At 45.2% G+C, this 24367-nt stretch overlaps 1 protein-coding gene across 8 annotated transcripts in view; it reads right to left on the bottom strand.

Moving 5' to 3' along the window:
• Positions 1 to 278: 278 nt before the first annotated feature.
• The window catches only part of LLGL2 (LLGL scribble cell polarity complex component 2), a 50949-nt gene continuing 26860 nt past the window's right edge, over positions 279 to 24367 (bottom strand). For 4 of the 8 annotated variants that reach the window (XM_065563450.1, XM_065563451.1, XM_065563453.1 and 1 more), the window contains exons 9-27: positions 23467 to 23521; positions 23052 to 23206; positions 18882 to 19099; positions 18268 to 18335; positions 16772 to 16925; positions 16531 to 16635; positions 15064 to 15356; positions 14639 to 14792; positions 10346 to 10496; positions 9705 to 9821; positions 7411 to 7577; positions 6224 to 6488; positions 5367 to 5520; positions 4264 to 4304; positions 3727 to 3774; positions 2934 to 2976; positions 2656 to 2716; positions 2173 to 2234; positions 279 to 983 (exon numbers count right to left, since the gene is read on the bottom strand). In XM_065563450.1, coding sequence (XP_065419522.1) covers positions 2181 to 2234; positions 2656 to 2716; positions 2934 to 2976; positions 3727 to 3774; positions 4264 to 4304; positions 5367 to 5520; positions 6224 to 6488; positions 7411 to 7577; positions 9705 to 9821; positions 10346 to 10496; positions 14639 to 14792; positions 15064 to 15356; positions 16531 to 16635; positions 16772 to 16925; positions 18268 to 18335; positions 18882 to 19099; positions 23052 to 23206; positions 23467 to 23521 — 2303 coding nt within the window. In that variant the 3' untranslated portion in view covers positions 279 to 983; positions 2173 to 2180. The remainder of the gene's footprint in view (positions 984 to 2172; positions 2235 to 2655; positions 2717 to 2933; positions 2977 to 3726; positions 3775 to 4263; positions 4305 to 5366; positions 5521 to 6223; positions 6489 to 7410; positions 7578 to 9704; positions 9822 to 10345; positions 10497 to 14638; positions 14793 to 15063; positions 15357 to 16530; positions 16636 to 16771; positions 16926 to 18267; positions 18336 to 18881; positions 19100 to 23051; positions 23207 to 23466; positions 23522 to 24367) is intronic. The other 4 variants (XM_005297490.4, XM_065563456.1, XM_042841116.2 and 1 more) reach the window with 2 other exon arrangements.

Here is a 24367-nt window from a genome sequence, read left to right on the forward strand (position 1 = left end):
GGGATAGAGTTAGAAGTGCTTCTAGATCAGATTTCTAGGGGTGGAGGATTTCTGTGGGTGAAGGAGGCAAGTGTGAAGGCTAACAGCTCCTCCCTCTAATCAGACACATGCACTGATTAGAATTGGTTCATCAGCAACACTGGCCTTTCATGTCAGTTTCTGAGCAGATGCTGGTGAGAGTCCCAACCCCTGAAGCTGCACTGCTTTTACCATGCAGAGGAGCGAGTCCCTGCTTTTGTCGAAGTGACAGATACTGGAGCAGACCATGACCACAAAGGTAATTGAGGGTTTTCATTTATTTCACAAAGAGCAACGTAGTGTTGAGACAAATCAAGTTCGATTAAATTTCCTCCAATCTGAACAGCTACAAAAATAGATTCTACCCAAATCCTTAAAACCAGTTAACAGTACCGTCAAACAAAACCTAACCAGAATGCCTCATTCAAATACCAGTTACAGCAGCCACAGGGATCTAAAATGACAGATATATTATTTCATTTGTTTTGTTTTTTTTTAAAAAAAAGTACATTATTAAAATACGGTTCCATTAAAACAAACACCCATACGATTTAAAAAATTGTACAAAAAATAATCTTAAACCACTCAGAGGTAACAGTGTGTTTATTAAAACTCTGCACCCAGGGCAGTAACATTTATAATTTAAAACCCAGCCCAGTAGAAAAGAGATAATTGTGCAAACATTAAAAATAGTTACAAAGACGTCCACAGAGGCTTGTGGTGCATCAGAGCAGGCAGTCTGCTTCTGGCCTCCGTGCAAGGCAGACTCCAGGAGGAGGTGGTGGTTTCTGGTGAGGCACGAGGGGGAGAGGAAGAGGAGAGGCTAAGTCGCAGCTTTATCTCCCGCTGTGCAGGGAGAAGTAGAAGCCTCCTCTCCATGGGACGGCTTTCCCAGTCAGTAGTGTTATGGCACTCAATCCAATGCCAGGAAGTCACAGCGGCTTTGCTGAGGTCTGATCATTCCGCTTAGGGAAAGAATATGCAGCACCATATTAGGATCATTCTGGACAGATAACTCCCCCTCACCACCAACCCCCTCCCGATTCAAGAACATATTGGGTATAAGGTTTGTAAAGCTCATGCCAGTCTGATCTTTAATCTGGGGTTCACATCAATGCTCACAAGATCAACTCACATCCCTGTGCAAATCCCAACAACAGGCCTTATGCCCTGGCTGGCAGACACTCCCTTAGAGAAGACAGGCAGCCTGCACATCCACATCAGACAAGTTGGTTTATCCCTCTGGCTATCATACATACCCTGTAAGGGATTTTTTCCCCCCCATGGCCGTGCTGAATGCAGCACAAGCAGTGATGCTGCAGTGTAGGCCTGCCATAGCTTAGCCTTCTCATGGTTTCTTGCAAAGAGATGGAGAGGGTAGTGGCATGCAAAGGAGTTCTACATGCCCCAGTGCTCCCAGCTAGAGAGCCTCTCTCTACCAGCAGTTCTCCCAAAAAGAGCCCACAGCAAATGTCAACAGCTTAAAATGCAAGACAGAGTTTTAGGACTTGTGTCACTCCATCCAGGACTGGGGCAGCACTTGTTTGTTCAGGTGGCACCAAACATTGACAGACATATCAGGCAGCCACCAGGCTCCCATCCAGTCAGATGAGGTGATCTGTAGAGCAGTGACTCTCAACCTTTCCAGACTACTGTACCCCTTTCAGGAGTCTGATTTGTCACATGTACCCCAAGTTTCACTCACTTTATTTGCTTACAAAATCAGACAAATATACAAAAAAGTGTCACAGCACAATGCTATTGAAAAATGGCTGACTTTCTCATTGCTACCATAGAATTATAAAATAAATCAACTGGAATATAAATCTTGGACTTACATTTCAGTGTATAGTATACAGAGCAGTACAAACAAGTCAGTGTCTGTATGAAGTTTTAGTTTGTACTGACTTTGCAAAGTGCTTTTAATGTACCTGTTATAAACTAGGCCAATATCTAGAGGAGCTGATATACTCCCTGTAAGATCTCTGCATACCCCCGGGTACACATACTCCTGGTTGAGAACCGCTGCTGTAGAGCGCCACACTCCGGAGTGCCACGTAAATGTAAAGCACCAGATTGTTAGGAATGCCGACCCTTTGCTTCTTGCCTCATGTTGCTGCACCAGAGCCTGGAAATACCCTTGGCTTCACTTACCTCCTCCATTACTTAGTCCATGTCCTACGTGAATTCTTCTTGAATTTCTCTCTCCATAGCTCCTGCAATGACAAGGGAGCAAAGTCCATCAGTGCAATGCAATCACCCTATCTGGATAGATACATGCAGGTGTGTCAGGCAGTCACTCATCCTCTCCGCAGATCGTTGGAAACCCTGGGTTTCCTACCCCACCAAGCGCTAAAGTATTTTGCATCAATTATAATGCCAGTCATTCATCTGCACTTCTGTAGCCCGTCACCTGAACAGCTCAAAGTGTTCTGTGGACAGGAGTTAAAGCCCAGCACCCATGAGGTAACTTATTGCCTATGTGTAGAGATAGGGAATTGGAGCAGAGAGATACATGTCCAAGTTACAGTCAGTGCAGAGCCAGGATTAGATCCCTAGAGTTCCTGTCCCAAGTCCCATCTTCAGCCACCTAAGCCCATGTGGCTTGCCCATAGAGTAATATGGGTTGATTTGAACCTGTATGCGAGTACTCAGAGTCCTGCTCCTTTGGGATATGGAAATGTGATCGCTTCTGTTTCTCCAAGAGAAAGAGACAAAGATTATTCATAAAAACCTCAAGGGAGTTGTTCTTGCGTAGAACAAGTTTCTCTTTGGACCAGTTTGCGACACACACATATGAGCAGTTGCTAGTGCTTCACTGCAACAATATCTGCCATTGTGCTGGATATTCTCCCTGTTTTCCCACCTTTACCAGCTCACCAGGGAGAAAGGAAGATTGGTCACAGGGTACTCACCTTCTCTCCCCCTCCAGGGTACTTTGGATCTCCTTCAGAACTTCTGGAAAGCAAACAGTTAAAGAGCAGTGAGAAGTGGGAGAAGATGTGCAAGGTCCTCTGCTTGAATCAGTAAACATTTACAGTGAGGTTGTTTTAAGAGCTTGATTGCACATGCTACTTCTACTGCACCTCATTTCGGAATGGCCTTTAAAATCTGTCTTCCTGCCTCCTCCATGACTGTCAGACCTTTAAATATCACTGCCTCTTCTGCAGTACTAGTCTCTGACATAACAAAACTCTGAATAAGGGGCTGGCACACAGAAGTGAGGCAGTGTCTCCAGAATGCTGCCAGCACCAGCATGCTAGCAGTCCAGGAAGATAGCCATTTCCAGCTGGCCCTTCATTCTTGGGTACTGCTGGAAAGTGAAGTTCCTTATGTATATTAGGCAACAATGGAAGCAGGTAGGCAGCGATGTGGAGCTTTATCATCTCTTTTCCTTAGGACCCTCCCATCCTCACCAATCCATGAAATAAAGCTGATAAGGATCTTTGGGGAGAGGGACTATCTTCCTGCTGTGCTTGTCCAGCATCTAGCCCAATGGGGTCCTGGGTCCATTACTGGGGCTCCTAGGGGCTACAGTAATTCAAATAAATAATTCTATTCTGGCATTATGTACTTTCTGGAGCTGCAAGAGTCTATTGTAACCAGGAGGATGAACAGTCCATGCCTCCAGAGACAGCTACACGTCACCCCCACCAACCAATGCAGCTGCCCCCCCCCCCCCAGCAGCTCCAATTTTGTCTCACTCACTTTCATCATTGAGTAAGGCATGTTCCATCAACCTCCCAGATTTCCTCTCTGAAAGGCAGAAAACAAGTTGATGTCCAGCAACTTTTCATGGGGGATAAAGGCAATATGCACTTAGAACGCTACAGTGATAGGCACTATGGGAAACACCACAAATACAAAAAAAGAGGTGGAAACTTATTAAGCCCAGCTTGGCTTGTTCTAGAGACAGCATCACAGCAAAGTGCTTGTTAAATGGTAAAAGACTCCACACTCACACCCACAATCCCTTCTTCATAGCACGACTGGGCTTCCCTTTCTAAAACAATCCAAGATCGGCCTGCTGTAGAACCTGACACGTCCAGGTCACCTGAAGGTTCTGAGATGACTACTTCTCATGAAGAGAGAACAATCTCAAATTTATCTTCGTATCTCCCTCTTCCCAACACTACAGCTCCTCACCCCTTTTCTTTGAAGAAAATATGACCACCAATCGCAAAGGCTTAAAAAAATGTTTATACATGTCATTAAGTTAAATAAATATATTTGTTGCATGCTTACCATCATCTTCTCCAGGGTCACCAGAACTCCTGCCTGATTCCCTGGGGAAGAAGGTTTAAAGAAAAGTGTATCAGAGAGGCAAGTAGATTCTTGTACATACCTGGCAGATCAGACAAGGAAAGATTCCTCTGGGTCAGTCAGAGCATGCATGCTAATGCAGAGGGGTGTCCTGAGCAAGCAGCTGAGAGAAGCATTAGGATGATTGGTGATGAGGAGTTCTAGTCACTAGGGAACTTCCCTAATTTTTCTTAAACACCCCTCCTAGGGGACCTGCATCAAAACGCATCACCTCTAGGGATGATCTGCTTTCACAAGGAAGAACATCAGGGTTTAAACGACAAAGCAACAGTCCAGTCTGCTACATAATAGATTGCAAACAAGTAATATGACGAAGTGCAAATGGGTGGAGAGGTGGGAAGTTGCATGCAATGTCCTCAAAAGATGTCACTCATAGAAAGTTGGTAGTGGGAAATGTAAGACAGCTGGTAGGGAAAGGACCAGGGAGAAAGTTACATTGCCTTATGGCAGAGCCCTGCAGCGGGACTGGAATCCTCCGAGTCCCGCAGGACCTGCTGCCATAATAGCGGAGCAGGATTGAAGAACAGCCCCGCACAGGGCTCTACCTCATGGCAATCAGTTTGGAGTGATGTTAACAGTCTTCAAAGGAAGCCCTGTACAGTCCTTTTTGGAAAGAAAGGGTTCTCTGGCTCCACAAGATAATATATGGAGATATCCTATCTCCTAGACCTGGAAGGGACCCCGAAAGGTCATTGAGTCCAGCCCCCTGCCTTCACTAGCAGGACCAAGTACTGATTTTGCCCCAGATCCCTAAGTGGCTCCCTCAAGGATTGAACTCACAACCCTGGCTTTAGCACGCCAATGCTCAAACCACTGAGCTATCCCTCCCTCATGTATCACAGTGAGCTTGGAGGGGGAGAAGGGCAGACAACAAGAACATTTAGAACTCAGAGTAGCATGGTCCTGTCTGGATCAAGCCAGGGAGACTAGATTTAGAAGTAGACCACCCTTCAAACAAGCCATAATGGAAAAGCTAAAGAGAGAGAGGTAAGGTGCTCCAACAGAGTTTTTTAAGCTAGTCCTACCTGGATTTCCTTGTAGCCTTCTCCATGCCAGATCTGTTGTGCAAGTAGTTGTTGCCCGTAATTTCTGGTGTATCCACAACACACCGGGGCTCAACCAACCATTTGGTGGACAGGGAGAACCTCTCGAACTCTGATGGTGAAATCAGATAAAAACCTAGAGGGGAAAACGTAAAGGGCATTTGCTTCATGAGAGAACGCATGCTCAGGAGCCAGAATCCCAGTCTAAAAGGAAAGGAGATCTATATGCACTCTACTCTCCACAGAAAAGGCATTTTGTTTATATTTCCTCCAAACCAGTGCACTGGGGCTTTGGAGAAGCGCATTTGCACCTGCCTCGTTAAGGGGTCAAGCCAGCAATTGACCAACTGAGGATTGCTGTGTGGCACGTGTCCGAGACCCTGCAGTTTGAGAGTTCTTTCAGCTACAACCCCCAGGACAAGAGCCTGAGCAGCACGCACTCTTCCCACAGTTACACTATGGGTTTGTTCCTTCCGTTTTAGAGACGTGAAAGGGGAAAGCGAGTGGCCTGGGAGGAGCTCTTCCACAGACGCCAGTTTGAAATGAGTGTTGTGGAGCAGTAACTCAGGAAGAGCTATCCAGCAGCCCAGGAAGATGCCAAAATACAGACGTCTTATTTTGAGGCCTGACAAGAAATATGGAACACACCGGACACCACCCTCTACTGCAAGGTGAGTTAGCACCTAATGTCTGTTGGATCTGAATGGCTACAAAGAGGATTCAACATGCTCATTATGGAAGCAAAACCAATGCTAAGTTTAAAGAACAGTGAAACAAGGGTTCCAAAAATATGGCAGAGGCGAGTGATCTAGGGGAGCTTACGCTGTTTGTGCCATTACCTTGGCCATATTTGGTGAAGACACAGGAAGCAATGCCACTCACGTCTTCCTTACGGATACAGGGGTAGCGGATCTGCAACTTGAGGAAGGGCAGAGAGATGATCTGAATGTCTCCCAGGTTAGTGAGGATGGCCAGGTCATTTTCACTATAATCATCAGTCTTGCAGCTGCCAAAGTTAGCGACTGTCACCTTTCGTACCCTACAGCCTTCCAGAGCTGTCAGCTTGAGCTTCAGTTTGGAGCTAACCTTGGGCAGCGTGAATACCTGCCAGGAGGAAAAAAAGCCACATAATACATCTCCACGCTGTACACTGCCAACAACCCCTGCTCAGGAATGGTGCTGCTCCCTCCTGCTTAAACAAAGCCTTGATTCATAGGGAACCTTTGCCCAACAGCATGCACAGAAATGAAGGTCTGAATCTGCCTTCCTGCTTAAAATGAGGCCTGGATATCATGGAATACTGAACAGGCATAAGTGTAGCCAGCCGTGGTCTCAACTTCAGGGCCTGTTCCTGCTCTCACTCAAGTCAATGGGATCTTTGCCACTGACTTCACTGGGAGAAAATGTAAGGCTGTAAATCGCAGACCCTCATTACGACCCATCTCCTGTTCTCTCAAACCCTTTCCCCTCCAGCCAGAAAGTATATCCACAGGGAAAAACTGAGATTAACCCAACAGCCCACTCTACCACATTAAAATGACAAGGAGACCCCTGATAAATTATTCCTAGAGACTCCTTCCTTAAACTAGCCAATTACTGGTTATGGAGCTATTCTGCAAAAACAGCGAGAACAATTTTTGAACACTTGCCAATTCTCAGTGTCCTTTTTAAAGAGTCATGTCCCCTAAACTCTAATCTGCAGAATCTAAAGCTTCTCCCAATGGCCAATTACTGCAGCTGTCAAAGAGTTTTAAATAAATCTACAAACATTCCTATATTCTCCATCTGGATTATGTTAAACTCGCACTTCCACTTGTCCATTTCACGCACTAGTTCTGCCCTGACACCAAGTCTATGTTCTGTGGGGCAGGGAGTGTCTTCATTTGTCTGTATGGTGCCAAGCATAACAGGGCCTAATCCTACGCTGCAGTTCCTAGGAGCTACTGTAATCCATCCCTAGGAGTACAGATCAATACCTTAAAAAAGGGAATGTATATCAGATGAGATGCAAGTGGACTGTATTTACCTTAAACTGCTCTTCAGACACCACAAGAAGTTGATGGCTGCCTTGCATATCAGGACTTTTAGAAAGGTCATGTGCTACTTCTAGCGGCTCTGGGAGGGGATTGCCGTGCCCATCCAAGACAAGTATCCCCACAACAGGAGCCCTGTGCATCAGCTGAATTTCCTTGGCTAGACAGACAAGATGTGGATAAGGGTGAGAAAAAAAAAAAAGACCGGTATGATACCAGCTGAGAGGATGTGACAAGCATACAGTGTTGGAACTCACACACGTCCTCTTGAAATGAGACAATGGTGCATTTCTACACCCAATTAGAGTCTTCCATCTAGCAATTTTTTATTATTATTAATTATTATTATTAAAGGAGAGACCTATGTGGCTCTGTGTTTGCTTCCTTTGCTTATGCACCAGCACCTGTATCTGTAGAAAATGTTAGTTAACTGCGTGCCCTAAAGCCATGATTCTAGAAATGACACTTTACCAAGAGTAGTTTCTAAAGCATTTTGATCAGCCATGTTAAAGCCAGCCTAGGCTAGAACGTGCATCTAATAATTCAACTCCTTTCATGCTGTGAGGTCAAACAGCTTTAGAACCCAGTTTAACTAGAATGGGCATTTAAACTGAATTTAAACATTGTTTCCAAATTCCAACTGACAAGGGTTTAATAAATGCATAAATGGATTAGGCTGTTATTGTAGGTTTCCCCAAAAGCACCCATCAACATGTCGTCTGAGACTACTACTGATACGCACCGTCCAAGCAAGTGTCATTGCAAAAACTGGTATTTGAAGCAGGAATAATTAAAATGATGGTCACCCAATGTACTTTTGCTCTGAAAAAACACCTCCTGGATTAGCGCCACAGGCAAAAGCATACAATGGTGATACAGTCGTTTTCAAAACAGTCACATTTAGGCCTGGTCTACACTGGGGCGGGGAAGGAGGGGGGGAAAGAGATTGATCTAAGATACGCAACTTCACCTACGAGAATAGCGTAGCTGAAGTTGACGCATCTTAGATCGACTTAGAATTACTTACTTTGCGTCCTCGCAGCGCGGGATCGATGGCTGCGGCTCCCCCGTCGACTTTACTTCCGCCTCTCGCTGAGCTGGAGTTCAGCAGTCGACGGGAGAGCGATCAGGGATCGATTTATCGTGTCTACACTACATGTGATAAATCGATCCCTGATAGATAGATTGCTACCCGCAGATCCGGCAGGTAGTGTAGACGTACCCTTAGTGTATGGAGGTTTATATGGAGATATATACCTCTCTCATAAAACTGGAAGGGACCTTGAAAGGTCATCGAGTCCAGTCCCCTGTCTTCACTAGCAGGACCAATTTTTTGCCCCAGATCCCTAAATGGCCCCCCTCAAGGATTGAGCTCACAACCCTGGGTTTAGCGGGCCAATGCTCAAACCACTGAGCTATCCCTCCCCCCAAAAAGTCACCTTTTAGTGATAATTTTAGGCAAAGTCCATGGACTCCACTAGCTCATAAATTAGAGCCTTTGCCTCCTAACTAAGTGCACAAGGTCAAATGAGTTTTAAATGAGCAAGACAGCAGATGCCCACTTTTACCGTGTTTGGTAGAACTGGCTCATTTTAACCTATACACACGTACTATTAACGGTGGAATGAAAGGATATAATGGGCCCCCCCAGCAGAATGATAAACTAGAAAGTGGGGGACGGAGGTGAGAAAATGTCTTGTTGGGAGAGTTCAATGGCTGAGTATAGGGGTAGTGCCTTCAGCAGCAGCCTAATTGGAATTAAAACTAAAGAGGTTCAGGGGATAGTAGAATCGATTTACAGTAGAACCTCAGAGTTATGAACACCAGAGTTATGAACTGATCAGTCAACCACACACCTCATTTGGAATCAGAAGTACACAATCAGGCAGAAGAGACCAAAATATAAAAAAAGCAAATACAGTACAGTACTGTGTTAAATGTAAACTACTAAAATAAAGGGAAAGCAGCATTTCTCTTCTGCATTGTAAAGTTTCAAAGTTGTATTAAGTCAATGTTCAGTTGTAAACTTTTGAATGAACCACCATAATGTTTTGGTCAGCGTTACAAACAGCCTCCATTCCCGAAGTGTTCGTAACTCTGAGGCACTACTGTATAAGCAAAAGCTGAACTCCAAGCTACTGTTGTTCAAAACTGCTCTCTCCTCCTGGCCAACCATCATGTTTCCAAGTCATCTTTGCTTTGCTTTGCACCTTTCTAGCAGTACATAGCAGCCCCTCTGATCCCATTAGGACCATTTCACATGTTCCCACTACTGAGTGATACTCACCCTGCTCTGCTCTGACAGGCTCATCCATCCTCCTCTCCGCTGGCGGAACACGCAAACAGAATGCATAGACTGTGCCTCCATTGGTGCCTGCCCACAAGGAGGGGCAGTGGCGAGAACCTGGAGCAGGGATAAAGCCCATGAGCAGGATGTCTCTCCAGGAACTTTTAAACATGATGGAGTGGTTCTACTGTCTGTATGCAAATGTGTATGCTCACACTAACCCAAGCGCATACGTGATTAGAGGGAAATTCAGATGTAGGATCAGTTTGGTATCTGATGCATCCCCAGCAGGATTAAGGGGAACCACATCCTCTCCTTGTCAGGGGACTGTCTTTTGGCAGTCAGAGGTGAAGAGACTATGAATGGCGTTTAAGACCAAAGAAGCTTCATCCTATTTGAAAGCCACATACTTCAAATTCTCTCCCAAGGTGAACTCATTTAGTCATGGGTCAATCAGCAGCTGGCAGTGATCATACAGAGCAGCTCTGCTCTCACTCATTTACTTTGGCTTTAGACTGAATAGTTTCAGTGCTGCAGGGAGTACAACAAGGGAGGTGCTCGGTCTATGATCTAGAGACGACCATAGTGCTTTCTTTTCACTTAGTGCAGAATGTGGCTGGGGGAGAGCTCATTCTACTCACTGTCTCTCAAAAAGGTGTCTGCGAAGTACAAGGTGCGCACAAAGCCAGTGAAGGAATCTTCTGCGGACCGCGCTTCAATCTTCCTCTGGATGGGAGCCAGTTCCATCTCCTGTAATGCATCATGGTCAAACTTGGAATTCGCCTCTTGCACCTTCACATGAAGAACAGAGGAGAAGAGAGGTAAGTTCACTCAGACATAACATTTCTCTTTCCTCCTCCTCCACAATCCCTTCTAGCGTTGGAGAGACAGCACGTAGGGATTAACAGATGCTGGTAAATTAAGGTTACTTGTAACCCAGGTTCTTCAAAATGGACTCTGCATCTTCACACTAGCAGGATGTTCCAGTCCAGGCCTGTGCATCCCATAAGAGTGGATGTGCAGAAGCTATTCAGTTTATCTGAATAGGAACAGGGCTATTCAGTTTGTCTGAATCATACAGAAAGATGAGAATTAGATTTTCATTTCCTTAACTTCCTCCTGCATATTGCAAGAAAACTGCATTTTTCCAACACTGGCCACTTTTGCTAGTGCAATAGGCTGAACTGAGGGAGCACTGGACTCAGAGACATCTTCCATTTTTGCTTGTGTTGTTGTAGCCGTATTGGTCCCAGGATATGAAAAAAACAAGCTGGGGAGGTAATATCTCATTAGATCAACTTCCATTGGTGAATTTTTATTGAGCCAACCTCTGTTGAGAGGACAGCTATACAGCCCCTGAAATCCAACCACCAAATAGTGACCAAGCCAGCAGACAAAGGGGGTGACATCATAGTTCAACCATGACGACTACATAAACAAGGCCAACTGACAACCCTGACACCACTTCCCATAAAGAACTCTAAGAGAACCCCATATCACAATTCACATAGGAATTTAAGGATTTCATCAAATCCTTCCGCAGACAACTCCAAGAGAAACTCTACCATCTCATCCCCCATTAACACACACCGGATCTTCTACATGCCTCCCAACACACACAAACAAGGGAACACAGGCAGACCCAACGTATCTGGCCATGGCGCTCTTACTCAGGAAATATCAGGACTCTCAAACCATCCTCAAACCACTCACCACACAAAGGGCCAGCTTCCTCCAGAACATAACCTACTTCCTCCACAAACACCACAAAACCAACAAACTCTCTCAGAATACCATATTGGCCAATGGATCTCACTTCCCTATACGCCAACAACCCTCATGATGACAGCATCACTGTCTGCCTCAAATATCTACAAGAAAATGGACAACACTCAGATATCCACCCGAAATACATTGCCAAATTCATCCATTTCATCCTCACCCATAACAACTTTATATTCAACAACAATTTGTCCAAACCATGGAAACAGCCATGGGTACTAAGATGTTTCCCCAATATGCCAACCTCTTCATAGGCCACCTTGAGGAAGAATTTCTGGACCATGCTCCACAAAACCAATGACATACTTGAGATACATCAATTATATTTTCATTTGCTGGACAGATGACCTAAACTCCCTCAGATTTCCACCACAACTTGAACTACCACCACCCATCCATCCATCCAACACTCTACAATGCTCCTGCACCAAGATCAACTTCCCAAACACCACAATCAGCTTCAACAATAGAACCCTCTCACAGATCCAGCAACCAATCCAGATATGCCAAGAAATCAGTTATCTACAGCCAGGCACTCAGATACCACAGAATATGCTCTGAGGAGAAAATCCAGGATACACATGTGTAACACTTAAAATGACCTTCACCAAACTTCTCCATCAGAGAAGTAGACCGCACCATGGAACAGGATACCCTAATTCCCTGAGAGCACCTGCTTCAATTCAGAAAAAAAAAGCCACTGACCGCACATCCCTAGTTATCACATACCACCCCATACTGGAACTCATATAGGGTATCAAATAATTGCAACTCATACTTGATGGGGACCACATCCTGAAAAATCTTTCCCAAATCCCCTTTTCTGGCCTTCAAACAACTCATCAGAAGCAAGTTTCCCACAGACCAGGATACACCAACTCAAACCAGTACCAGACACTGCCCTAACAGATGCAAAACCTGCAGTCTCATCTTCACTGCTATAATGATCAATACCCCACAACACACCTTTCAAGATCCACGGTGCCTACACATGGCTATCACATGTGGTGCACCTTATCTGGTGGATCAAATGCCCCAACAACTATGAGGGTGAAACAAGATAATCACTATGCTCTCGAATGAAGTAAGAGAAAAAGGATAAAAGACAGAAATCGACATATCGCCTGGGGGGTGAATACTTTTCACAAAATGAACACTCCATCTCTGACTTCTCAGTCCAATTTGTCAAAGGAAACCTGCACAACACCTTAAAAGACAAGCCTGGGAGTTTAAATTCATAACTCTGCTGGACACCAAAAATCATGGACTCAGTAGCAACACTGAGTTTCTCTCTCAGAGCAATCTGTAACCCACTAACTCTTTTGTCCTAGGACTGCAGAAGTATAAATTGTACACTTCATTTTGAATGGTTTCTTGCAACGTTAACTCCTTATGCTTAACAATCTGTTCCATCTTGTGTTAGCTGTCACACTGATGATCTTTCCCAGACCTGAAGAGGAGCTCTGTGGAGCTTGAAAGCTTGTCCCTCTCACCAACAGAAACTGGTCCAATAAAGGCTATTACCTCAGTTACCTTGTCTCGCAAAGACATCAAGTAGTTACCTTTATAGAGAGAGTCTTCCTCTCTAGAGGGGAATTTAACTTTGGATATAAAACCTCCCTCAATCTTCCCTGGAACCTCTTTATAGTGTAGGGGAGGAGAAAGGCAGTGGCAAGCAAGTGAAGGAAAATACCCAACTTTGGTCCTTGACGAATTTCTGCATTTTATTAATATTTTTATTTCACCCCACAGGTTCAACTCCGGACAGCGGGTTTTGCCAGAGAAAGACCTGTATTGTTACAGACATACTTTCTGACCAGTATTTTGAAATAAATGAGCAAAAATAACCGAAACTGGTTTGATTATATTGTGTTATTTTGACAAATAAAATATGCAGAATTTGAAAATATTGTGTGCAGAATTTTTAATTTTTTGGCACAGAATTCCCCTAGGAGTAAATAGTTACCAATGTTAGGAGTGACAAGACTGAGGCCTGGTACATTACAGAGTTAGCTTACATCGACCTAACTATGTAAGGGTTTACACTAAAATTTAGCTCCCACCGATGTAACTGCCCTGCTATGCCAACTTATCTTCACCTTCATGAGAGGCATAGAGTCAATGCCGATGTAGTTAGGGTGACTCAGTATCAGTATAGACACTGCGTTGATTACATAGACTGTTACCAGCTTTCAACAGCTATCCCACAATGCCCAGCAGTGACAGTACAATTGATACAAGCACTCCTGTCGAGGATGCACACTGCCGACACAAGGAACAAAGTGTAGAATGCACAATTACTGTGGCGGCTATATGCTGACCTAAATTAGGTCAACTTAATTCTGTAGGCGTGCCCTGAGTGCAGGCCATTATGCCAAGCTGCAATTGGTACAGTAAGGGCAAGTCTACACTACAAAATTAAATTGACCTAAGTTACGTTGAGGTACAGGCACTGCAGTAATTGAATTGGTTTTACACATCCACACTATGCTCCTTCTGATCATAGTGCATGTCCTCACCAGGAGCGAGTGCATCAATTTAACTGCCAGTGTGGGACATTGTGAGATGGTATCTGAAAGGCAGCAACAGTCGATGTAAGCAACGCAGTGTCTACACTGACACTGTCGACCTAACTACATTGACTTAAGCACTATGCCTCTCACGGAGGTGGAGTTAAGTTGGGATAGTGGGGGAGTTACATCGGTGAGAGATGCATTTTAGTGTAGTCGCTTACAGAGTTATGTCAGAATAAGCAGTCTTACATTGACTTAACTCTGTAGTATAGACCAGACCTAAGATTGAAGATTAAGAACATCCGCATTATCCTGCTCCACCCACCGTGTGGTCCAAACAGGACTTACAGGGCTCAGGCTTAGGGCTTGTCTACACGGGGAAGTTAGTGCGCTTTAAATTCACACTCTAGCTTACTGCGCACTGACTCCCCACAAGTGCACACACTTACTGTGCACAAAGGGTGCCCTGAGGCAGTTTAGCTTAATATGACTCCAAAGTGTATTAAGTGCACACACACAAAGGCATGTCAACGTGCAGCAAGAGTGTCTACATGGAGTTAATGCAGAATAGCTAGCGTGCACCAGCTACTGTGAGCTTACCCACCACATAGACAAGCCCTTAGAGACAGACTGACTCACCTCCGCAGTGATCCCACCACCAGCTCGCCGCTTCCTGCTAGACACCCTGCTTCTCCGGATCCGCCTGAACGACTGCCGGAGGGATTTCTTCAAGGACTTCACCCGAGACAAAGGGCCTTCCAAGGCCAGTTGGTCACTGGGATGCAACGTACATCTAAGACCAAAAAAGAGTTGGCAGGCGTGCTCAGTTGCTTTTCTGAACAGCTGGCAGTCACTATGGGAGCAACTGGTAGCTAGGCATGTGAACTCTTACTAACAAGCACAGGAGAGACACTCATCCCAGCAGGAGAAGACTTTTCTCTATACCCATTGCTCTCCATAAACCAAGAAATACCAACTCTTACTAGGACTACCTGGAAGTGCTAGCCAGCCAGCTTCCATACCTAGGGAAGTACCCATATCATGCCAGAAAGGAAGAGACTTACTTGACAAAGACCAGTCGTTTCTGCTGGTGATCAAAGAGCCCAAAGCCATGGCTGGTACCAAAGGCCACGAGCTTCCATTCAGAGTGAAGGGCCAGTGCTGTAACCACAGCAGGTGGTTGACATTGAACCAGGACAAATGGTTGGAAGCCAGGTTCAAATCGGACAGGCTCATCTCGGGCCTTTAGCCTCTCGTGACCTTTCCACTTATAGCCTTCTTGGTCCTGTAGTAAGTCTGCTTCAGCATGGTCAACAACATGCTCTGACTCTTCATCATTCAGTTCCATCACCAGTATCTGAGGAAACAGGAATAAGCTCAGAGGCCTTGTGCAATCCTCAGAGCTTTTAGACTCCACCTGATCTCTCTATGGCTTCAACATGCATACTTGTTTCCAACATGACCAGATGCCTCCCCATCTGACTCCTATGACAAATGGATACCCATTGGACAAAGTTTCCGTGAGAACTTTTGCCTCCCATTTTTTAATTTCTTCATTTGATTAATTATGTTGGCAGCATGAAGTTCTAGCTACCAAATTTGGTTACTCCAAGTCAGACCATCCTAACTCATTCAGTGCTCCCTAAAGAGAGGAGAGGGCTTGGGGGACAAAGCAAAGCACAGACGCTCACGTCAGTTTACATGAGAGGAGACCTGTTATGTCTTCACGGAAGGAGGATTGTGGCACAGGCTGACAGACATTATACAGACCCTGAAATGGGGTCTTCTATCACAGCAATAACACAGGCTCTTGCAAGGGACAGAAACAAGGGAGACAGCAGAGGTAGTTTCGCCTTTTTGGGCTGAAATACATAAGGATCATGTATGCCAGTCACAGAAAAGGGTTATAGCATCAAACTATCAAGAACAGGGAGGGCAAAGAACTATCAGCCCCCCTGCTGCAGCCCCCTCACTAGATAGCGAGAAAGCCTCAGGCCGGTTGCCTCCCCAAAGGTTCCTTGCGGCATGTGCTTGGATAGCAATCAGCAGCACAGCTATACCTCCTCCTGTCAGCAGGACTGCGAACTGACCCAGCCACTTTAAATTGTCTCCAAGCTTCTCCATTATATGAATGTTGCAAGGTGGTGCCACTTACTGATTAGGCACCGGCAACACCAGGATCCAATTGGCTAGCTAGCAGGCAGCATGCCTGCACAAAATGCAAATAGCGGAGGTGTACAGACAACAGGCAGAGAAAATCAGGGGAAAGTTTTAAAAAGCTGAAGCATAAAAACCCAGGCAGCTGGCAACTACCTCAGGGATGATCGGTCAAATCAGACAGAAGGGGCAGAATACAGTATAGACTAGAAGGAGCTGACAGGAAGGGGGACCCTTCCACAGAATGGCCGTTTACAGAGTGAAGAAAACTCACCCCCAGAGGGGAATCAATTTTGTACTCCATTTCCTATGCTAGGCAAGAAGCACTCTGAAAAGCAGACCACCAAAAAAAATCAGTTTTGCGGTTTCAGTACCTGCCCTGCTGTACCAGCTACCGTCAGGTAGCCGCTGTATTTACACAGGTAAATCTTCTGGATCCCGAGCCTGGGGTCATCACTGTAAGGGTCAAAGGAACCAACCTGGTGGATGGAATGTAAAGAGGTCACATCAACACAAGCTGGCCTTAGCACTGCAGCTGCAGAGTGGACTGGCAACAACAGCAGGAACGCAAACTCTCCAGCTGCAGAAAGTTTACCTGAGTGATTGCCATCTCACCTTCCGCAGCGGAGGCCATTCATCCTCACCCAGGGGGTTCATGTTGTCATTGGGATCTGCGTCTGTGAGGAAGACCCTCACAGTGCTCAGCTTATAAAGGAGGCGCAAGCAAACACCTGAAGCATCCCAAAACCGCACGGTGCCATCTTCATGCCTGATGGAGAGGAGTCAGAAACAAGTCATGCACAGTCACTAGTAGCTGTGACAGCACGGGGAGAGAGTGGGAGGGAAAGAGGCAGAAAGGAAAAGCAGAATCCCCCATTCTAAGGGTACGTCTTCACTTACCGGAGGGTCCGGCGGCAGGCAATCGATGTTCTGGGATCGATTTATCACGTCTGGTTAAGACGCGATAAATCGATCCCGGAAGTGCTCGCCGTCGACGCCGGTACTCCAGCTCACCAAGAGGAGTACGCGGCATCGACGGGGGAGCCTTCCTGCCGCGTCTGGACCCGCGGTAAGTTCGGACTAAGGTACTTCGAATTCAGCTACGTTATTAACGTAGCTGAATTTGCGTACCTTAGTCCGAAGTGGGGGCTTAGTGGGGACCAGGCTTAAGAGACCAGCTATTTTAAGACAGAAGGCACAACCTGAGACATACATGCTAAGGTGTGAAGGTAGTCCTTTTACACATCCCTGAATCCTAGGGAGAATTTTAGTTTGCACTCCTATTGGGTTTTATGAAGCTGATGTTGTAAAATAGAGGCTTTATGAACACTGATAGAGCCAGACACAGGAAAAGAATATTACCTTCAGGTCACTTCCACCCCCCTACTCCTAGCCTGTAGCTTCTACAACATTCTGAGCCATGGATGACTACTCTGCTGATGCAACTATGATCTTTCCTGCAGCACCTCTAGGAAGAGCTAGTTGTGTCAAGAATCTTGACACTGAAAATCCTATACAACTACCTGGCAGGGATGTTTGAAAAGGGCTATAAATTCCAGATGAAAAGCAGTAGAAGGGCAGACTTCTTGTACAAATATGGACAGGGAAATTTTCATTCTAGCACCCAGTGTAACACCAGAAACTGAAATGTCTAGACCTTACGGTCTGAGTGTGCTCATTTGCATCAATTATATAAGACTGCTGTAACTCCAATGGAGTTATTCTTGATTTATACTGGTGAGGGTGAGAGACAGCCCTGCAGATATATTGTTCCCTCTGAACTGGCATCACTTCTCTTGACTGTTAGTCTAAATTTCAACACTGGAATTAGTCAATCTTGGGAAAGGTCAATAGTTTTTTTCCAGGATGATCAAAGACAGGATGATTTCCTGTCACACAAGTTATGGCTTAACTGCTCTGACATCATGTTATAGGTCACAGGCTTTAAATGTCAGCAGTGCCACTTCAAGAAATGGTGACCACCTCTCTGCAGAAAAGAACTCAGGAGTCAAGTCTATTCATGTGACACCCTTATGACAGGAACACATGCAGTTCAAAAATGGGTAAATACTGGGCAGGAATCCTTGATTTTTATCAGTTAAAGCACCTACCCTGTAAGAAGCAGGTCCCTCTGGGGAGGATCTGGAGCCAGGTTGGTGCCACCATCAATCGGCCATGGCTAAAAAGAAAACACTCTTGAAGACCACACCATGACTTTCTGTGAAATGAGAGTGCAACAGAGCATGCCATAGAGGGGGAGGAGAACGGGAAAGCATGAGCTACAAGGAAAGTGCATCTCTGTGTGTACTCTGTTAGCCTTTGTCTGGATTAAGATTAGATGTACTAGTTCTGATCTCATCAGTTGTACTTTCTTGGTTAGGAGTTGTTATATTCAAGTTTCCTCTTTAAGAAGCCGCTGTGGCTGAGAGCTTCTGGTTTAGAAGCAGCTTTGCTTGCTAGCACTGACTGCTGGAAACAATCTGAGCTGGAGCTCACTTTTACTAAGAACTGATGAAAGCTGGAGAACTGAGTACAGTATTTTGAATTCCAAACAGTTGTCTTTACTAAGTCAATGGCGTTTTGGGAGCAGGACTTCTCAGTACTACCACTAACCACAACAGTGCGCCACTTGGCACTCTGCAGCCAGCCGGGCAGAAAAGATACCTACTGAGTACGTTAGAATGTTATGGGCATGTGAATGGGTGCATGCTTACAACTGCCATACCATAGCTGAGTAATGAGAGTTCTGCTTGCTCCCAGCGCTGATCACCCTCTCCCACAGTTTCAGTGGGATATTGGAGACGTGGTGTGAACAGGTGATGGCTGAGCAGTGGAGAGATGCCAGGTATGGAGGATGGACTGCTGGCCAGCCTGCACTCTTCAGGTCTATTACCACCAGCTCTTCTTCGGCTAGCACCACCATAGCAGAGGGGTCATCAAACTCTGTGCAAAGAAAATTCATTGAAACTATTCAACTGGCTTTTGATAGTGCACCTAGTGCTTTAATCACAAAATTGGCTACATGTGCTCTAAAAGTAGAAATAAGCTTCCTATAGAATAGGTATGAAAATATATTCCCATGACGCTTCTCCCCACAAACATGATTGTGAACAGCAGTAAATAAATATTCCTCTACCCTTTTTGGGCTAACCTGCATATTTAGCCAGAAACGCGAAACAACAGCTCTCAACAAGTTTGACAAAACCTTAGCAGCATTAATAGAAAGTCCTGCAGAGGGTCGGCCACAGCAGGAGTCAGATTTGGTCAACAATGTCATTTGGGTATGTCTAGACTGCAATAAAAGACCTGTGGCTGTACCTGGGTCAGCTGACTCAGGCCCGTGGGGCTCGGGCTCCGGGGGTACAATTTCAGCACAGACATTAGGGCTCTGGCTCTGAGACCCTCCCCACTTGCAAGGTGTCAGAGTCTATGCTCCATCCCCAGCCTGAACGTCTACACTGCTATCTTTAGCCCCACAGCCTGTGAGCACAAGTCAACTGACCCAGGCTCTGAGACTCAGTGGTGTGAATTTTTTATTGCAGTGTAGATGTACCCAAAGAGGCCTTTGACCTACAGTTAGCTAATAACGCCTGGGATGGATGGGTATGTATTCACCCCGGCAAGGACTGTTTCAGTGCTATGTTAATACCTCAGTCCCTCAAGGCTAAGCTGCTTAAAAGCAGTAACGCAGCAGATTCTGGGAAATGCTGTGCTACTTGTAATTGACAAATGTTTACATTTCAGCTCTCAGACATCTGAAGCTTCCCTGCCTCTGGTGTGATGTGCCATCTGCACTGCTTGAAAAGAGCATGTCTATACCGGTAACAGCACTACAATTATTACATACAAAAAGCTGTTAATGCAACCACAGAGCTGAGACTGCTAGCATTCTGTATTACTGTACACGGCATTAACACTCAGAGGCACAACCAGAATTTTGCTAAGGAGGGGGCTCAGATTACTAGCTGCGCCAAATGTGAGTAGCAATGCGATCCTGCGCACCAGGACCACACCACCACTTGCTCAACTTTGGCCTGGACAGCCCTTCATCAGCACAGGGGGCTGGCTGGGTGCACAGGGTCACAATGCCACTCATGTAAGTAGGGCCCAGACAACACTCTGTCAGATGGTCATGGGCCCTCTGGGCTCCTCTCCCTTCACTGCACCCTGATATTCATGCTTTTGCATGTGTTACAAGGTGGCCACGTTACAACCGACGAGAAACCAAAGTTGGGCTCTACCCATAATCTAAATTATTTATTAATGTAGGTTTTTCAGCTCTTTAAAAAGCATATAAAAACTACATAAGTACACTTTATTTCAGTGTGAAATCTAATGAAATGAACACATCAATGCATGGTAACCATGCCCACTTATACCCTAAACAGCTCTCCTTGGCCAGATCTCTGCTCACAACTCTATTTGGGTTAGTTTTCCACCCTTAAATTCACCTCTTGCTCACTTGTCTGACCATCTGAAGTATAAGACTCACCAGTAACAAAATCGACTAAACAAACCCTACAAGACACTCAGTATATTAATATTTGCTTCAAGTGAATTATTTCTCTACCTCACACTGGGTTGGGAGTCAGGTGATCTGGGTTATACTTCTGGCTCTGGCCTGCTGAACAACCTTAGGATAATTACTTCTGTGACTCAGTGGGGGGGCGAGGGGGAGAAGAGGGGGAGAAATACGATATAGCTAAAAGAGCTAAGCGTTTTGTTATTTTCCTCCTCAGTCTGCTGTCCTTCACTGTGCCTAATTCAGACAAACTCTGCAGGGCAGCAACCCAGTCTCTTGTACATCCGTAGAGCACCACACACTTATAAGCACTATATAAATATAGTGAGCACTGCACCTTGGTACAGCATTAACAATATGGGCAGTACACTGTACATGCACAGTTTAACAGTACAGGCAATAGAGTTATGCATGTGTGTCTCATCCACCCACCAACAACTGAAAACAAACAGGAACAGCCAATCTGCATGTTTATTTTTTTAAAAAGTATTCTCAGTCTGAAGATGGGGAGGGAAGGGGAAGAACTGCCTTCTAGAATCATGCTGCTATACACAAGCTTTACACTCATTAATTTAAGTGGCTTTGGGATACAACCATCCCTCTCTACTTCCATCATGAAGAACACCCTAAGGGGAGCATGACGTGAGCTGGGCAGATCCACTCGTATTAGGCACTCAGCCACAAGGAAGCTTGCTGACCACAGACATGACATTTAATTTTAAATAACTTCCTGGTCTGAAGTGCTGCAGCTACAGCTTCCTCTAACAGCTCCTGGGCGCACACATTAGAAACACATGCAAACTGGATGGCTCAATTCTTGGGCAGTATAAGTTTGGTAGCTTGTAGTTATTTCAGGCTAAAGGCTCAATTCACATCTAGGAATTGTGTTTAGTGTCAAGTGTGACACTAGAACTCTGGTTATTCCAACTTTAAATATATTCTCTTGTCAGGTTTCTTGTCAGCATCTCAGAGCAGACACCTGGAAGGTTAAAAAAATTGGCTCATGTGCTTCTCTATGATGTATAAAGGAGGACTGAAAGGTTGTCTTTTAAAATAAGAAATTCAGGTCTTGTCTATCCTGGAAGACACTGTAGCCTTATCTATGGGTACGTCTTCACTTACCGGAGGGTCCAGCGGCAGGCAATCTATGTTCTGGGATCGATTTATCGCGTCTGGTTAAGACGCGATAAATCGATCCTGGAAGTGCTCGCCGTCGACGCCAGTACTCCAGCTCGCCAAGAGGAGTACGCGGCATCGACGGGGGAGCCTTCATGCCGCGTCTGGACCCGCGGTAAGTTCGGACTAAGGTACTTCGAATTCAGCTACGTTATTAACGTAGCTGAATTTGCGTACCTTAGTCCGAAGTGGGGGCTTAGTGGGGACCAGGCCTATAATAGGCAGTCTAGTGTCAACAAGGTTATAGTGACAAACATCTTTCCTGCTTTCATCATACATCATAAAGAAGCAATTAAAGTCCATTTTAACTAATCCTTTAAAGCCATTTGTAGGAAAACATGGAAACAGCTACAGTGTTTAAGTTTCCAAACTAGATGTCTGCTTCTCCAAGATATCCATCTATTAAAACCGGAAGTCTTCTCTGTATTACAGACCACCATAAAACTGAAAAACCTAGCAAGGCTAAGTAGCACATGTCAGGAGAGAGTTGCCCACAAAACCCCTCGAGGCACTTAATTCACTCAACTATCTTTTTTTACTGTATATTTCTGTAACTTAAAATAACTAAGGTCCACATTGCTAGCAGGAATAGGAGAAGCTATGGGACATGCTGATTGGGAGATGGTGGAACAAATACGATTGAGTCATTTCTAAGCGGTATAAAAAATGTAAACATTTGTGTTGGCCAGCAGAGAATTAATAAAATGCTTTGTTTACTGACCCTTAGTTGTAACCTTACCCTTTGTTCATATGCTACATGGAGCCTCATGTCATAAACCCAGACAGTAATTAAGAAAGCCACTCACTCCCAGTCTGAGATTGTTTTTTTTAATTACAGTCCCCTTTGAGGAGCTGTCTCTTAATTGCAATATTCAGAACTGGATCTCGTATCTTAATCATGCCCCATGTCCAACCTTGCTCTGTTTTCATGAGCTGAAAAGGGCACAACAATATAACAAGTGGTTTTAGAGGGTGTTTATGAAGTTTGTAGCTGACCCATCACTGCTGTCAGTATTTAACACTTCACTTATAAATGGCATCTTTAGACATTTACAATGCTACAAAACAACTCAACACAAGGAAAACAATGCTTTGCATCTAAGCTGCTACTTGTCATACCCAGAATCTCCACCCACAGAGCAACTCCAGACTACCCCTTACTCTTCAGAAGAGAAGGGGCACCTTCTCAACACATACCTGCAGCACGATCTGCATTGCAGATGACAAAGAAGTCTATCACCCGAGATGTAAAGTCAAAGGCAATCTGCTGGCTGCCATGGACGACTGAGATACTGTGCCGGTCACCATAGCTAGCCCGGGGCATCCCTCCTTGGAATATAATGTAAGGTAGCCTTAAAAACAAAGACACACATTTGTGCTCTCTTTAGACTCCATCTATTTCACCGGAAACTTATTAACTGAGAAAGTCTAAGGCCCCAACATTTGACAAAGGCTCCCTACAGTGTTACTCAAAAGGGGCTACATGTGTGAGACAAGTGTAGTCAGCAATGGATTACAAGAAAACTTGTGCTCCCCCCACACAATCCTATTATTATTTTAAGCATCTCTTGTGAACAGTAGGTGGGAGGGAGATGAATAACCAAGAACCTACCCATTCTTTGTCGTCTGGCAATAAATCTTGGAAATGGCCTTGCAAGGGAAAGGACCTAGGATGACAGATTTACAAAGTTACCACAATTGTAAGATGAATCTTACATTAGGTGGAGTTCATATTTCTTGCGAGGGGAAGCAGAGTGGAAATTGAAGGCCCTTTTTAATTATTCTGCTTTATATTGACGAAAGTGCCAAATGCATGGTAGGGCCACACGAGCTGAAAAGTATGTGGAGCAGTGGCACCTCACTGTGCTGAACTCAGAGAAGCAGTACTTTCTCTAGGAGATCCCATTTCTAGTAGTATTATTCAGAGCAAAGGTGGCTAAGGCCAAAGGGTAGCTGACTTGTATCACTGACAGAAGTATCATGTGCTGTACCTGGCTGGCAAGGGCTAGGAGCACTGCACTACAAGCCAGCTGTCCCCCAGAAGTGCCTCAATTTCCAGCACTCTTCTGGTTAATGCAGGAGTGATAGTAAGCTCTAAAGGCCAGGTCAGGTCAGGCCAAGATGGAGGCCTCCATATGGCAGAAGGAAGAAGTCATCCTCTTTTGAGGAGTTTCAGCCAAGAGGCATCACTTCCTCTTTAGCACTCAAGCAACGGACAGGAAAAGAAATCCACTTAGCTCATATAGAGGAGTCACTTGGCTCTTGCTAAAGAAGAGCTGGACACCTGACTCAGAACAAGGAATAAAACTGAATCCCTAGGCTCCTTTCCTGATAATCTGAGCTATGCTTGCTTCTGTACACAGATTTTTACCTCCAGCTCATCTATGCTCAGTACAGACATCAAGTTAGGCATCCTTGCTTCAGCAGAGTTCAAAGGCAAAGCAAACTGGATTTAAGAGACCCCTTTGAGTTCAGATGTTTAAGGCCCATTGGGTCAACAGCTCTGCATTGCG

This window comes from Chrysemys picta, chromosome 12 (genome assembly GCF_011386835.1).
Source record: "Chrysemys picta bellii isolate R12L10 chromosome 12, ASM1138683v2, whole genome shotgun sequence".
NCBI classification, from domain to species: Eukaryota; Metazoa; Chordata; order Testudines; family Emydidae; genus Chrysemys; species Chrysemys picta.